A 16545-nucleotide genomic window follows, 5' to 3' on the forward strand; every position below is an offset into this window, starting at 1 on the left:
CCCCTCAGTAGTGGGTAGGGTGGGGGGTAGTCAGGTACCCCTGGTTCCCCTCAGCACTGGGTAGGGGCAAGTCAGGTACCCCTGGTTCCCCTCAGTAGTGGGTAGGGGGTAGTCAGGTACCCCTGGTTCCCCTCAGCACTGGGTAGGGGCAAGTCAGGTACCCCTGGTTCCCCTCAGTAGTGGGTAGGGGGTAGTCAGGTACCCCTGGTTCCCCTCAGCACTGGGTAGGGGGTAGTCAGGTACCCCTGGTTCCCCTCAGCAGTGGGTAGGGGGTAGTCAGGTACCCCTGGTTCCCCTCAGCAGTGGGTAGGGGGTAGTCAGGTACCCCTGGTTCCCCTCAGCAGGGGGTAGGGTAGGGGATAGTCGGGTACCCCTGTTTCCCCTCAGCAGGGGGTAGGGTAGGGGATAGTCGGGTACCCTTGGTTCCCCTCAGCACTGGGTAGGGGGAGGTCAGGTACCCCTGGTTCCCCTCAGTAGTGGGTAGGGGGTAGTCAGGTACCCCTGGTTCCCCTCAGCACTGGGTAGGGGGAAGTCAGGTACCCCTGGTTGCCCTCAGTAGAGGGTAGGGGGTAGTCAGGTACCCCTGGTTCCCCTCAGCAGAGGGTAGGGTAGGGGGTAGTCAGGTACCCCTGGTTCCCCTCAGCAGAGGGTAGGGGGTAGTCAGGTACCTCTGGTTCCCCTCAGCAGAGGGTAGGGTAGGGGGTAGTCAGGTACCCCTGGTTCCCCTCAGCAGTGGGTAGGGTAGGGGGTAGTCAGGTACCCCTGGTTCCCCTCAGCAGGGAGTAGGGTAGGGGATAGTTGGGTACCCCTGGTTCCCCTCAGCACTGGGTAGGGTGGGGGGTAGTCAGGTAACCCTGGTTCCCCTCAGCACTGGGTAGGGGGTAGTCCGGTACCCCTGGTTCCCCTCAGCAGTGGGTAGGGTAGGGGGTAGTCAGGTACCCCTGGTTCCCCTCAGCAGGGAGTAGGGTAGGGGATAGTTGGGTACCCCTGGTTCCCCTCAGCACTGGGTAGGGTGGGGGGTAGTCAGGTACCCCTGGTTCCCCTCAGCACTGGGTAGGGGATAGTCGGGTACCCCTGGTTCCCTCAGCACTGGGTAGGGTAGGGGGTAGTCAGGTACCCCTGGTTCCCCTCAGCAGTGTGTAGGGGGTAGTCAGATACAACTGGTTCCCCTCAGCAGTGGGTAGGGGGTAGTCAGATACAACTGGTTCCACACAGCAGTGGGTAGGGTGGGGGGTAGTCAGGTACCCCTGGTTCCCCTCAGCACTGGATAGGGGCAAGTCAGGTACCCCTGGTTCCCCTCAGCACTGGGTAGGGGGTAGTCAGGTACCCCTGGTTCCCCTCAGCAGTGGGTAGGGGGTAGTCAGGTACCCCTGGTTCCCCTCAGCACTGGGTAGGGGCAAGTCAGGTACCCCTGGTTCCCCTCAGTAGTGGGTAGTCAGGTACCCCTGGTTCCCCTCAGCACTGGGTAGGGGGTAGTCAGGTACCCCTGGTTCCCCTCAGCAGTGGGTAGGGGGTAGTCAGGTACCCCTGGTTCCCCTCAGCAGTGGGTAGGGGTAGTCAGGTACCCCTGGTTCCCCTCAGCAGGGGTAGGGTAGGGGATAGTCGGGTACCCCTGGTTCCCCTCAGCAGGGGGTAGGGTAGGGGATAGTCGGGTACCCTTGGTTCCCCTCAGCACTGGGTAGGGGGTAGTCAGGTACCCCTGGTTCCCCTCAGCACTGGGTAGGGGTAGTCAGGTACCCTGGTTCCCCTCAGCAGTGGGTAGGGGTAGTCAGGTAACCCTGGTTCCCCTCAGTAGTGGGTAGGGTGGGGGTAGTCAGGTACCCCTGGTTCCCCTCAGCACTGGGTAGGGGCAAGTCAGGTACCCCTGGTTCCCCTCAGTAGTGGGTAGGGGGTAGTCAGGTACCCCTGGTTCCCCTCAGCACTGGGTAGGGGCAAGTCAGGTACCCCTGGTTCCCCTCAGTAGTGGGTAGGGGTAGTCAGGTACCCTGGTTCCCCTCAGCACTGGGTAGGGGGTAGTCAGGTACCCCTGGTTCCCCTCAGCAGTGGGTAGGGGGTAGTCAGGTACCCCTGGTTCCCCTCAGCAGTGGGTAGGGGGTAGTCAGGTACCCCTGGTTCCCCTCAGCAGGGGGTAGGGTAGGGGATAGTCGGGTACCCCTGTTTCCCCTCAGCAGGGGGTAGGGTAGGGGATAGTCGGGTACCCTTGGTTCCCCTCAGCACTGGGTAGGGGGAGGTCAGGTACCCCTGGTTCCCCTCAGTAGTGGGTAGGGGGTAGTCAGGTACCCCTGGTTCCCCTCAGCACTGGGTAGGGGGAAGTCAGGTACCCCTGGTTCCCCTCAGTAGAGGGTAGGGGGTAGTCAGGTACCCCTGGTTCCCCTCAGCAGAGGGTAGGGTAGGGGGTAGTCAGGTACCCCTGGTTCCCCTCAGCAGAGGGTAGGGGGTAGTCAGGTACCTCTGGTTCCCCTCAGCAGAGGGTAGGGTAGGGGGTAGTCAGGTACCCCTGGTTCCCCTCAGCAGGGAGTAGGGTAGGGGATAGTTGGGTACCCCTGGTTCCCCTCAGCACTGGGTAGGGTGGGGGGTAGTCAGGTAACCCTGGTTCCCCTCAGCACTGGGTAGGGGGTAGTCCGGTACCCCTGGTTCCCCTCAGCAGTGGGTAGGGTAGGGGGTAGTCAGGTACCCCTGGTTCCCCTCAGCAGGGGGTAGGGTAGGGGATAGTCGGGTACCCCTGGTTCCCCTCAGCACTGGGTAGGGTGGGGGGTAGTCAGGTACCCCTGGTTCCCCTCAGCACTGGGTAGGGGATAGTCGGGTACCCCTGGTTCCCTCAGCACTGGGTAGGGTAGGGGGTAGTCAGGTACCCCTGGTTCCCCTCAGCAGAGGGTAGGGGGTAGTCAGGTATCTCTGGTTCCCCTCAGCAGAGGGTAGGGTAGGGGGTAGTCAGGTACCCCTGGTTCCCCTCAGCAGAGGGTAGGGTAGGGGGTAGTCAGGTACCCCTGGTTCCCCTCAGCAGGGGGTAGGGTAGGGGATAATCGGGTACCCCTGGTTCCCCTCAGTACTGGGTAGGGTTGGGGGTAGACAGGTACCCCTGGTTCCCCTCAGCACCGGGTAGGGGGTAGTCAGGTACCCCTGGTTCCCCTCAGCAGTGGGTAGGGTAGGGGGTAGTCAGGTACACCTGGTTAACCTCAGCAGGGGGTAGGGTAGGGGATAGTCAGGTACCTCTGGTTCCCCTCAGCACTGGGTAGGCTGGGGGGTAGTCAGGTACCCCTGGTTCCCCTCAGCACTGGGTAGGAGCAAGTCAGGTACCCCTGGTTCCCCTCAGTAGTGGGTAGGGGGTAGTCAGGTACCCCTGGTTCCCCTCATTACCGGGTAGGGGGTAGTCAGGTACCCCTGGTTCCCCTCAGCACTGGGTAGGGGATAGTCGGGTACCCCTGGTTCCCCTCAGCAGAGGGTAGGGTAGGGGGTAGTCAGGTACCCCTGGTTCCCCTCAGTAGAGGGTAGGGTAGGGGGTAGTCAGGTACCCCTGGTTCCCCTCAGCAGAGGGTAGGGTAGGGGGTAGTCAGGTACCCCTGGTTCCCCTCAGCAGAGGGTAGGGTAGGGGGTAGTCAGGTACCCCTGGTTCCCCTCAGTAGAGGGTAGGGTAGGGGTAGTCAGGTACCCCTGGTTCCCCTCAGCAGAGGGTAGGGTAGGGGTAGTCAGGTACCCCTGGTTCCCCTCAGCAGAGGGTAGGGTAGGGGGTAGTCAGGTACCCCTGGTTCCCCTCAGTAGAGGGTAGGGTAGGGGGTAGTCAGGTACCCCTGGTTCCCCTCAGCAGAGGGTAGGGTAGGGGTAGTCAGGTACCCCTGGTTCCCCTCAGCAGAGGGTAGGGTAGGGGGTAGTCAGGTACCCCTGGTTCCCTCAGTAGAGGGTAGGGTAGGGGTAGTCAGGTACCCCTGGTTCCCCTCAGCAGAGGGTATGGTAGGGGGTAGTCAGGTACCCCTGGTTCCCCTCAGCAGAGGGTATGGTAGGGGGTAGTCAGGTACCCCTGGTTCCCCTCAGCAGAGGGTAGGGTAGGGGGTAGTCAGGTACCCCTGGTTCCCCTCAGCAGTGGGTAGGGTAGGGGGTAGTCAGGTACACCTGGTTAACCTCAGCAGGGGGTAGGGTAGGGGATAGTCAGGTACCTCTGGTTCCCCTCAGCACTGGGTAGGCTGGGGGGTAGTCAGGTACCCCTGGTTCCCCTCAGCACTGGGTAGGAGCAAGTCAGGTACCCCTGGTTCCCCTCAGTAGTGGGTAGGGGGTAGTCAGGTACCCCTGGTTCCCCTCAGCACTGGGTAGGGGATAGTCGGGTACCCCTGGTTCCCCTCAGCAGAGGGTAGGGTAGGGGGTAGTCAGGTACCCCTGGTTCCCCTCAGTAGAGGGTAGGGTAGGGGGTAGTCAGGTACCCCTGGTTCCCCTCAGCAGAGGGTAGGGTAGGGGTAGTCAGGTACCCCTGGTTCCCCTCAGCAGAGGGTAGGGTAGGGGGTAGTCAGGTACCCCTGGTTCCCCTCAGTAGAGGGTAGGGTAGGGGGTAGTCAGGTACCCTGGTTCCCTCAGTAGAGGGTAGGGTAGGGGGTAGTCAGGTACCCCTGGTTCCCCTCAGCAGAGGGTATGGTAGGGGGTAGTCAGGTACCCCTGGTTCCCCTCAGCAGAGGGTATGGTAGGGGGTAGTCAGGTACCCCTGGTTCCCCTCAGCAGAGGGTAGGGTAGGGGGTAGTCAGGTACCCCTGGTTCCCCTCAGCAGAGGGTATGGTAGGGGGTAGTCAGGTACCCCTGGTTCCCCTCAGCAGAGGGTAGGGGGTAGTCAGGTACCCCTGGTTCCCCTCAGCAGAGGGTAGGGTAGGGGGTAGTCAGGTACCCCTGGTTCCCCTCAGTAGAGGGTAGGGTAGGGGGTAGTCAGGTACCCCTGGTTCCCCTCAGCAGAGGGTATGGTAGGGGGTAGTCAGGTACCCCTGGTTCTCCTCAGCAGAGGGTAGGGTAGGGGGTAGTCAGGTACCCCTGGTTCCCCTCAGCAGAGGGTAGATAAAGAGGGCAGTGGCGGGGATAAACCCAACAGAACCACAGAGCACTCAACCTGGAAGCCTCTTCCTCATACACACAGCCAGCTGTACACCCCAATGACTTGGCAGAGCTGTGTGTGTGTGTGTGATGTATTATGGGGCGGGGGAGGTGTTGTGGCTGTAAATACAGTACTGTGCACATGTAAGTATAGGTGTGTTTGCAGAGTTAATTAACACTCAAATGTTGGGATTGTGATTCTTCCAGAGGTATCAAACAATACGTTGTGTAGTGAGAGAGACGCATAGAAAGAGGGGGAAACAGAGGGTGTAGTGACCCGTCCCCCTTTTCATCTCAGACTCAGTTCTCCCCTGCAAGGCACACTGGGGTGTTTGTTGTACATGGTCGAGTTGCACTACAGGGGCACGAGGCTGAGAGGGGGAGGGGGGGAGAGAGAAAAGCCAAAAGAGTGGAGGGGGGTGAGTTCCCCGTCACAGAGAAGAGAAGAGAGAGAGTGTAATGTTTACTGAAATTTTTTATTGGTTATTTCACTTTTGTTTATTATCTAACATATGTTTTCCATTCCAATAAAGCCCTTAAATTGAATTGAGAGAAAGAGAGAGAGTAGTTTTCCCTCAGAGAGACAGACAGCCCTCCCTCCCTCTCAGACACTGGTCTGACATTCCTATTTTAACTGCAAGGCGTGGGAAGGGGAGAGGGGGGGGGGGTTGACAAGAGGACGAAATATTGCCAGGTTACACACACTTCTTATCTGCCAGAGAAACACACCTCTATCCTAGGTCAAATCAACCATATAAACAAGAGGTAAAGAGGGAGAACGAGCGGGTGTGAAGGAAAAATACAGAAGATGGAGGGATGGAGGGTAAGCTGAGTGGGTAGAGGTGGGTAGCTAATCTACAGCACCAGTCTCCAGGGACCCTCTACCTCTCTGGTGAAATCCCCAGGGCAGAGCAGCTCTCATCCAGGCACAAAGCCTGACTATCAGCCATGGTAGTCACCGAGCCAGGCCTGAAACACGATTTAGGACAGGGACAGAGGGGCCCGTCACAGACACAGTCACGCCCCCTGCCTGTCTGCACCCCTCCCTACCTTCCACAACCCACCTCTCCCAAACACCCCCCCCCCCCTCCCTCTCACACTGCTCCTACTCTCACCATCCCACCTCCATCCACATCGCTCTCCATACCTCCCCACCCTTCCCTCCCTCCTCACCCGGCCTTCCTGCTGTATTCAGCTGTAGCTCTGGCTGTGTGTGTGAAATGGGATGTGACAGGAGCACCTTTCCCTGGGGATCAGAAGCCTCTCTCTCCCATAAATAGGGCCCTGGAGGCGAAGACTGGGGGCTTTCTACCTCCAGAAAAACATCCCCCCTCAGTCTTTCTCCTCCCGGTCTCTCTCACACACACCCAGTACTCACGTGCATTAGAGAGTAGTAGGACTGCTTTCCTGTGTAGAACAGAAAGTGGAATGGCCGTCCATCTGCGCCCCATTGGACAGCTAGAGGATGTGTGTGTGTGTGTGTGTGTGTGTGTGTGTGTGTGTGTGTGTGTGTGTGTGTGTGTGAGTGAGTGAAGTGTGTGAGAGAGAGAGAGAGAGAGCGTGAGAGAGAGACAGAGGGAGAAAGAGAGAGAGTTAGGCCATTGGTGTAAACCGCTTTACTTTGTCTAGCCCAATCACTGTTAAAGATTGAGCAAAAACTCAGAGAGGTCCCCCTGCTGGTGATGTTGTGAAAGTGCAGCTCTCACACGGAGTGAAAATGACCATAGGAGTAGAACAATCCGTCTCAGTTGTAAATCTATTTAAAAAAGACCTACCTCTCTGTTTTGGAAACACCTCATCCGGATGCTGGAAGAAAATATGAAGATTTTGAATCACTAATGAATATGAAGTTTCTGAGTTAATACACTTCTACATGAGACGTCTAGTCTTACCTTCATCAGTGGTTTGGCTTTTTTGTCAAATAGGCCGGAGGGGAACAGGTATGCAATGCTTCTCTGGAACAGAAACAGGAGAGAAGTCAAATATCATTAACATATCATAAAGATGGAGGGAGAAACCTTTAGTTTAAACAGCCAGCTCTAAACAGGGAGAAACCTTTAGTTTAAACAGCCAGCTCTAAACAGGGAGAAACCTTTAGTTTAAACAGCCAGCTCTAAGCAGGGAGAAACCTTTAGTTTAAACAGCCAGCTCTAAACAGGGAGAAACCTTTAGTTTAAACAGCCAGCTCTAAACAGGGAGAAACCTTTAGTTTAAACAGCCAGCTCTAAACAGGGAGAAACCTTTAGTTTAAACAGCCAGCTCTAAACAGGGAGAAACCTTTAGTTTAAACAGCCAGCTCTAAACAGGGAGAAACCTTTAGTTTAAACAGCCAGCTCTAAACAGGGAGAAACCTTTAGTTTAAACAGCCAGCTCTAAACAGGGAGAAACCTTTAGTTTAAACAGCCAGCTCTAAACAGGGAGAAACCTTTAGTTTAAACAGCCAGCTCTAAACAGGGAGAAACCTTTAGTTTAAACAGCCAGCTCTAAACAGGGAGAAACCTTTAGTTTAAACAGCCAGCTCTAAACAGGGAGAAACCTTTAGTTTAAACAGCCAGCTCTAAACAGGGAGAGAAACCTTTAGTTTAAACAGCCAGCTCTAAACAGGGAGAAACCTTTAGTTTAAACAGCCAGCTCTAAACAGGGAGAAACCTTTAGTTTAAACAGCCAGCTCTAAACAGGGAGAAACCTTTAGTTTAAACAGCCAGCTCTAAACAGGGAGAAACCTTTAGTTTAAACAGCCAGCTCTAAACAGGGAGAAACCTTTAAACAGCCAGCTCTAAACAGGGAGAAACCTTTAAACAGGCAGCTCTAAACAGGGAGAAACCTTTAAACAGGCAGCTCTAAACAGGGAGAAACCTTTAAACAGGCAGCTCTAAACAGGGAGAAACCTTTAAACAGCCAGCTCTAAACAGGGAGAAACCTTTAAACAGGCAGCTCTAAACAGGGAGAAACCTTTAAACAGGCAGCTCTAAACAGGGAGAAACCTTTAAACAGCCAGCTCTAAACAGGGAGAAACCTTTAGTTTAAACAGCCAGCTCTAAACAGGGAGAAACCTTTAGTTTAAACAGCCAGCTCTAAACAGGGAGAAACCTTTAAACAGCCAGCTCTAAACAGGGAGAAACCTTTAAACAGGCAGCTCTAAACAGGGAGAAACCTTTAGTTTAAACAGCCAGCTCTAAACAGGGAGAAACCTTTAGTTTAAACAGCCAGCTCTAAACAGGGAGAAACCTTTAGTTTAAACAGCCAGCTCTAAACAGGGAGAAACCTTTAAACAGCCAGCTCTAAACAGGGAGAAACCTTTAAACAGCCAGCTCTAAACAGGGAGAAACCTTTAAACAGCCAGCTCTAAACAGGGAGAAACCTTTAAACAGGCAGCTCTAAACAGGGAGAAACCTTTAAACAGGCAGCTCTAAACAGGGAGAAACCTTTAAACAGGCAGCTCTAAACAGGGAGAAACCTTTAGTTTAAACAGCCAGCTCTAAACAGGGAGAAACCTTTAGTTTAAACAGCCAGCTCTAAACAGGGAGAAACCTTTAAACAGCCAGCTCTAAACAGGGAGAAACCTTTAAACAGCCAGCTCTAAACAGGGAGAAACCTTTAAACAGGCAGCTCTAAACAGGGAGAAACCTTTAAACAGCCAGCTCTAAACAGGGAGAAACCTTTAAACAGCCAGCTCTAAACAGGGAGAAACCTTTAGTTTAAACAGCCAGCTCTAAACAGGGAGAAACCTTTAGTTTAAACAGCCAGCTCTAAGCAGGGAGAAACCTTTAGTTTAAACAGCCAGCTCTAAACAGGGAGAAACCTTTAGTTTAAACAGCCAGCTCTAAACAGGGAGAAACCTTTAGTTTAAACAGCCAGCTCTAAACAGGGAGAAACCTTTAGTTTAAACAGCCAGCTCTAAACAGGGAGAAACCTTTAGTTTAAACAGCCAGCTCTAAACAGGGAGAAACCTTTAGTTTAAACAGCCAGCTCTAAACAGGGAGAAACCTTTAGTTTAAACAGCCAGCTCTAAACAGGGAGAAACCTTTAAACAGCCAGCTCTAAACAGGGAGAAACCTTTAAACAGGCAGCTCTAAACAGGGAGAAACCTTTAAACAGGCAGCTCTAAACAGGGAGAAACCTTTAAACAGGCAGCTCTAAACAGGGAGAAACCTTTAAACAGCCAGCTCTAAACAGGGAGAAACCTTTAAACAGGCAGCTCTAAACAGGGAGAAACCTTTAAACAGGCAGCTCTAAACAGGGAGAAACCTTTAAACAGCCAGCTCTAAACAGGGAGAAACCTTTAGTTTAAACAGCCAGCTCTAAACAGGGAGAAACCTTTAGTTTAAACAGCCAGCTCTAAACAGGGAGAAACCTTTAAACAGCCAGCTCTAAACAGGGAGAAACCTTTAAACAGGCAGCTCTAAACAGGGAGAAACCTTTAGTTTAAACAGCCAGCTCTAAACAGGGAGAAACCTTTAGTTTAAACAGCCAGCTCTAAACAGGGAGAAACCTTTAGTTTAAACAGCCAGCTCTAAACAGGGAGAAACCTTTAAACAGCCAGCTCTAAACAGGGAGAAACCTTTAAACAGCCAGCTCTAAACAGGGAGAAACCTTTAAACAGCCAGCTCTAAACAGGGAGAAACCTTTAAACAGGCAGCTCTAAACAGGGAGAAACCTTTAAACAGGCAGCTCTAAACAGGGAGAAACCTTTAAACAGGCAGCTCTAAACAGGGAGAAACCTTTAAACAGGCAGCTCTAAACAGGGAGAAACCTTTAGTTTAAACAGCCAGCTCTAAACAGGGAGAAACCTTTAGTTTAAACAGCCAGCTCTAAACAGGGAGAAACCTTTAAACAGCCAGCTCTAAACAGGAGAAACCTTTAAACAGCCAGCTCTAAACAGGGAGAAACCTTTAAACAGGCAGCTCTAAACAGGGAGAAACCTTTAAACAGCCAGCTCTAAACAGGGAGAAACCTTTAAACAGCCAGCTCTAAACAGGGAGAAACCTTTAGTTTAAACAGCCAGCTCTAAACAGGGAGAAACCTTTAGTTTAAACAGCCAGCTCTAAGCAGGGAGAAACCTTTAGTTTAAACAGCCAGCTCTAAACAGGGAGAAACCTTTAAACAGCCAGCTCTAAACAGGGAGAAACCTTTAAACAGCCAGCTCTAAACAGGGAGAAACCTTTAAACAGCCAGCTCTAAACAGGGAGAAACCTTTAAACAGCCAGCTCTAAACAGGGAGAAACCTTTAAACAGCCAGCTCTAAACAGGGAGAAACCTTTAAACAGGCAGCTCTAAACAGGGAGAAACCTTTAAACAGCCAGCTCTAAACAGGGAGAAACCTTTAAACAGCCAGCTCTAAACAGGGAGAAACCTTTAAACAGGCAGCTCTAAACAGGGAGAAACCTTTAAACAGCCAGCTCTAAACAGGGAGAAACCTTTAGTTTAAACAGCCAGCTCTAAACAGGGAGAAACCTTTAGTTTAAACAGCCAGCCCTAAACAGGGAGAAACCTTTAGTTTAAACAGCCAGCTCTAAACAGGGAGAAACCTTTAAACAGCCAGCTCTAAACAGGGAGAAACCTTTAGTTTAAACAGCCAGCTCTAAACAGGGAGAAACCTTTAGTTTAAACAGCCAGCTCTAAACAGGGAGAAACCTTTAAACAGCCAGCTCTAAACAGGGAGAAACCTTTAAACAGGCAGTTCTAAACAGGGAGAAACCTTTAAACAGCCAGCTCTAAACAGGGAGAAACCTTTAGTTTAAACAGCCAGCTCTAAACAGGGAGAAACCTTTAGTTTAAACAGCCAGCTCTAAACAGGGAGAAACCTTTAGTTTAAACAGCCAGCTCTAAACAGGGAGAAACCTTTAAACAGCCAGCTCTAAACAGGGAGAAACCTTTAAACAGGCAGCTCTAAACAGGGAGAAACCTTTAAACAGCCAGCTCTAAACAGGGAGAAACCTTTAAACAGCCAGCTCTAAACAGGGAGAAACCTTTAGTTTAAACAGCCAGCTCTAAACAGGGAGAAACCTTTAGTTTAAACAGCCAGCTCTAAACAGGGAGAAACCTTTAGTTTAAACAGCCAGCTCTAAACAGGGAGAAACCTTTAAACAGCCAGCTCTAAACAGGGAGAAACCTTTAAACAGCCAGCTCTAAACAGGGAGAAACCTTTAAACAGCCAGCTCTAAACAGGGAGAATCCTTTAAACAGCCAGCTCTAAACAGGGAGAAACCTTTAAACAGCCAGCTCTAAACAGGGAGAAACCTTTAAACAGCCAGCTCTAAACAGGGAGAAACCTTTAAACAGGCAGCTCTAAACAGGGAGAAACCTTTAAACAGCCAGCTCTAAACAGGGAGAAACCTTTAAACAGCCAGCTCTAAACAGGGAGAAACCTTTAAACAGCCAGCTCTAAACAGGGAGAAACCTTTAGTTTAAACAGCCAGCTCTAAACAGGGAGAAACCTTTAGTTTAAACAGCCAGCCCTAAACAGGGAGAAACCTTTAGTTTAAACAGCCAGCTCTAAACAGGGAGAAACCTTTAAACAGCCAGCTCTAAACAGGGAGAAACCTTTAGTTTAAACAGCCAGCTCTAAACAGGGAGAAACCTTTAGTTTAAACAGCCAGCTCTAAACAGGGAGAAACCTTTAAACAGCCAGCTCTAAACAGGGAGAAACCTTTAAACAGGCAGCTCTAAACAGGGAGAAACCTTTAAACAGCCAGCTCTAAACAGGGAGAAACCTTTAAACAGCCAGCTCTAAACAGGGAGAAACCTTTAGTATAAACAGCCAGCTCTAAACAGGGAGAAACCAAAAAGATCATCAAGGACAACAACCACCCGAGCCACTGCCTGTTCACCTCCATATCATCCAGAAGGTGAGGTCAGTATAGGTGCACCAAAGCTGGGACTGAGAGACTGAAAAACAGCTTCTATCTCAAGGCCATCAGACTGTTAAACAGCCATCACTAACATTGAGTGGCTGCTGCCAAGATATTGACTCAAATCTCTAGCCACTTTAATAATGAAAAATTGGATGTAATAAATGTATCACTAGCCACTTTAAACATTGCCACTTTACATAATGTTTACATACCCTACATTACTCATTTCATATGTATATACTGTATTCTATACCATCTACTGCATCTTGCCTATGCCGTTCGGCCATCGCTCATCCATATATTTTTCTGTGCATATTCTTACTCATTCATTTACACTTGTGTGTAAAAGGTAGTTGTTGTGAAATTGTTCGATTACTTGTTAGATATTACTGCATGGTCGGATCTAGAAGCACAAGCTTTTCGCTACACTTGTATTAACATCTGCTAACCATGTGTGTGTGACCAATAAAAATGGATTTGAACCTTTAGTTTGACAGCCAGCTCTGAACAGGGATAAATGACAGTAGCAGCCAGGCTAGCTAACAGGTTAGAGAGGAGACACTCCAGTCTTGTAAGAGTTCAGATAAAGGCTAGAGGGAAGTTCCTAGAGAACAGCAGTGAAAGTTATAGGGGAGAGAGAACAAACAAACAGCTAGGTGACAGGAACCAGAGGACAGACTAGAGTCACCAGTTCACACTAAGTTCACACACTCACAGCCAGTCTCCTTGTGAAGGCAGCAGAGTGGAGCCAGGTCATTAGTGCTGCTACAGATGGCACTACTCTTGACAAGGTGGGTGTGTGTGTGTGTGTGTGTGTGTGTGTAGGGAGGGGGGGTCTGAAGGTGTGTGTGTGTGCACGTGTCTCTGAAGGTGTGCATTTGTGTGTGTGTGTGTGTGTGTGGGAGGGGGACAGACAGGTAGTGTCCACCCTGCCACTCTTCTCCAGCCAGTCTGCTCATCCCTCCTCTCCCTCATCTTTAACTTATTTTCCTCCTTCACTCTGTCTGCTCAATTAAGAGAGGGAACAGGTGCTAGAAGGAGAGAGCATGTTGCAGCCTTTTGGGCTGTCAAGACGAGGGGAATCAAAGAGAGAGAGAGAGAGAGAGAGAGAGAGAGAGAGAGAGAGAGAGAGAGAGAGAGAGAGAGGTGGAAGAGAGAGAGGCAGGTGAGGGGGAGGTAAAAAGAAGAAGACAGGGGAGGAGGAGAGTGGAACACTGTGCCAGATGAAGGCAGCACCTGTTCATTTCATACCCTAGGCTGCAATATGGCAGAGTCCCCTAGGGAGAGACAGAGAGAGGGGAAAGGGAGAGATCTTCTCCCTGCCACAGATTTCACTGTGTTGTTCACAGCACTCTAGATTCCTCCACTCGGTCTGAACTCCATTAATGTCAATAAAAAACGTAGAGAGAGTACTGCTACACGATACTTTCTGCACAGAGCCTCATTTAGAAACTAAGTTTCCCTTTTATTATTTCTGCTGCTAACACTTGCATTGTTTGCACTAATAGGAATGTCACAACTGAACCAGAGTCAACAACAACACATAGGCGCAAGTCTCCCCTAATTCCCCCTCCAGTGGTCCCCCATTCCCTCTCCAGTCTCCCCCATTTCCCCCTCCAGTCTCCCCATTACCCCTCCTTTCCCCTAATTCCCCCTCCAGTCTCCCCATTTCCCCTCCAGTGGTCCCCCATTCCCTCTCCAGTCTCCCCCATTTCCCCCTCCAGTCTCCCCATTCCCCTCCAGTGGTCCCCCATTCCCTCTCCAGTCTCCCCCATTCCCCCTCCAGTCTCCCCATTACCCTCCTTTCCCCTAATTCCCCCTCAAGTGGTCCCCCATTCCTTCTCCAGTCTCCCCATTTCCCTCTCCAGTCTCCCCGTTACCCCTCCTTTACCCCTAATTCCCCCTACAGTGGTCCTCCATTGCCTCATTTCCCTCTCCAGTCTCCCCCATTTCCCTCTCCAGTCTCCCTCATTTCCCTCTCCAGTCTCCCCATTCTCCACATCTCTCCCTCTCCTCCACTCATCTGACGATGGGACGCTCCATGTCACTTCCTGTTACAAAGCCCACTGCTAACAGCTCTATTCATTAGATAGGATAGAAGGTTAGAGACTGCCAGGAAGTGAAGAATCATGGGAAATCAAACTAAATGAGTGGGGCAAACGAAGCTAATGCATTCTTCCTTCGTAATGAATAAAACATGGGATGTGTGTGTATCAGGCGTTGCTAATACAGTGGACACAGCACATTACACAGTGCTGGCCCCTGCTGAGTCTGTCTGTGTGATCAGATCCAGGTCATTGTTTATTTTCATAATGACTATATGTGCACATCTTATGGATACCAAAATAATAGAGGTACACAAGTTGTTTTGTAGGTCACTCTGCAATGATTTGCACGACCACCATGCATCCCACATGTCATGGTAATGTAGGTGGGTGTTTTACACTTTTGAACATAATATTCCCTTACTGCTGTCTAGCTTCCAACCCGGCCTGATTGTACATATGAATGTAATTATTGATGCCAACATGTACCTCTCTGTTTATTGAATATGCATAAAGTGTTGTTTTTTGAATGGCCATGTTTTGTATAGCATCTATACCCACTATGCGTCGTATGTGTAATGGCTATGTGAGGTAAAATGTGGATATATATAGGGGATGGGATAACGAGGTCTGCTTGACCTGATGAAGATCCGTGTTGGATCGAAACGTTGTCATTAAAGGTGGTAATTGGGGGCAAATTCAGTGCGCGGGCCTTTCTGTTATTTTCAATTAAACTTCATTACCCCATCACCTCGGTGTTTTAAGGACATGCGTATGACCACAAACTGCTTTACACAGCCCACTGGTAAGTGCTAACAGTTCTGTTCATTATATAGAACGATGGTTAGACACCACCGGGAAGTGAAGAATCATGGGAAATCAAACTAAATGAGTGGGGCAAACGAAGCTAATGCATTCTTCCTTCGTAATGAATAAAACATGGGATGTGTGTGTATCAGGCGTTGCTAATACAGTGGACACAGCACATTACACAGTGCTGGCCCCTGCTGGTGACTGTTAGAGTGTGTCTGTGTGATCGGCTCCACCAGATGCTGCTGATGGCATGCGGAGACAGACCTGAGACAGACCAGAGACGATTCTCAACTACTGTTGGGGAATTAAACTAATATGGCTGGAAAACCACCTTAAAGACATGTGACATCTCCTCTGAGAAAGAAAGCATAATGTATTTACCCCAAATAAGGTGCCACTTTTCTAAACATTGCCTAGCCAAATGCATATCTCAATTGAGTTGATGGTGGACACCATAGACTTATTGAGGTATGAATCTGTCTCTGATTGTAGGGTAAGGACAAAAAACTGCATTACACTACATCCATCTAGGGTTTCCACTGCATCCCTCTAGCGAAAGACAGGAGTTGTACACCCCTCGTTAGACATAAGTGCAGTCTTTCTTACATTAATGTCCCCCTGAGTGAAGGTCTCAGGGTCCTCTCCCATCATGTTGGCTAGATGTCTCTTCCCGATGTTGAACTCCTCCACCTGCTTCTTGATGAACTCCTCTGAGAACTTCTCTGGGCCCGCTGCAGCCAGGTTCTTCCTGTGGAGAACAGCACTCACACATAGCTGTCTGGACAGCACCTGAGGTGTGGGAGAGAGGAGGTTCTTATGTTAGGATACATACTGTAGTATAGAACTGGTGCTTTAATATCCCAGGGCCTTGGTATCACAGGGATGGATGAATGTCAGTTATCTGGGCTAATAGACAGTCTCTGTAGGTGGCTCTGGTCTTTTAGGTGCATTAAGTTAGTCTGAAACGGTGAGATTTGGCATTGACAAATAGACCAACTGGTGGGCATCTGACAGCAAGGTATCCATTAGTAAATGGGACTAACATTGGACGTAGTAAAACGTTAGCTAGCTACGCAAACAAGCTATGTGAGGCTTAGCTAACTACGGTTCTATTAAACCAAAATATTGCGACTTGTATGTCCAATATGTTCATGTAGCTAACTATGTCCATTATGGCATGCATGTTGAGACAAGAAGAACAATATCTAGAGAGTCAACTAGTTACTTAGCTCTCTGTCTGTCTTACTTCAATGACAGTTTACATGTGAGCTAGTTGACAAGGCAGCGCATTGCTACTAGCGCTAAGCTATTTCAAGGACAACACAGCCCTTCTCTACAGTGCAGCCCCGTTGACATTTCCGTGAAAACATGCCAAATTAAACTCCTGGCTTTACCTGGCGAGTTAAATTTGAAGAGACTGTGTTAAAATTGAAGCAGCAATTTCCGCATTTCCAGAGAAAAGATCCCACGGTTCTTCCACCGGAGGCCGCCATGTTTGCTGTACGACGCTCTGGTGAAAACAGGAAGTACGTCGATAGCGTTTGCATTTGTGTTACAATGTAACTGTTACAATGTTACTACATTTCATTTCTCACTGTATATTTGGCAAAATTCGGATACAAAGTATTTGTTTCTACAAAACAATAACCAAAACAATAAATCCATAGAAAAACTAGAATAAATGTATAGGTTTTTCAGTCCCTTTGTTGCATCCAACAATTAGTTGAAAAGATAGGTATTATAACAAATATGTGTTTTTATTATTATGG

The 16545-nt window shown here is 49.9% G+C and overlaps 1 protein-coding gene across 1 annotated transcript in view; it reads right to left on the reverse strand.

Annotated features, from left to right (window-relative positions):
• LOC115132373 (small ribosomal subunit protein uS9m-like) overlaps positions 1-16303 on the reverse strand; it is a 27494-nt gene extending 11191 nt beyond the window's left edge. The window contains exons 1-5 of the mRNA XM_065018879.1: positions 16171-16303; positions 15383-15565; positions 6957-7019; positions 6840-6870; positions 6443-6522 (exon numbers count right to left, since the gene is read on the reverse strand). Coding sequence (XP_064874951.1) covers positions 6443-6522; positions 6840-6870; positions 6957-7019; positions 15383-15565; positions 16171-16269 — 456 coding nt within the window. The 5' untranslated portion in view covers positions 16270-16303. The remainder of the gene's footprint in view (positions 1-6442; positions 6523-6839; positions 6871-6956; positions 7020-15382; positions 15566-16170) is intronic.
• Positions 16304-16545: the final 242 nt, after the last annotated feature.

This window comes from Oncorhynchus nerka, linkage group LG5 (genome assembly GCF_034236695.1).
Source record: "Oncorhynchus nerka isolate Pitt River linkage group LG5, Oner_Uvic_2.0, whole genome shotgun sequence".
In the NCBI taxonomy this organism is placed as follows: Eukaryota; Metazoa; Chordata; class Actinopteri; order Salmoniformes; family Salmonidae; genus Oncorhynchus; species Oncorhynchus nerka.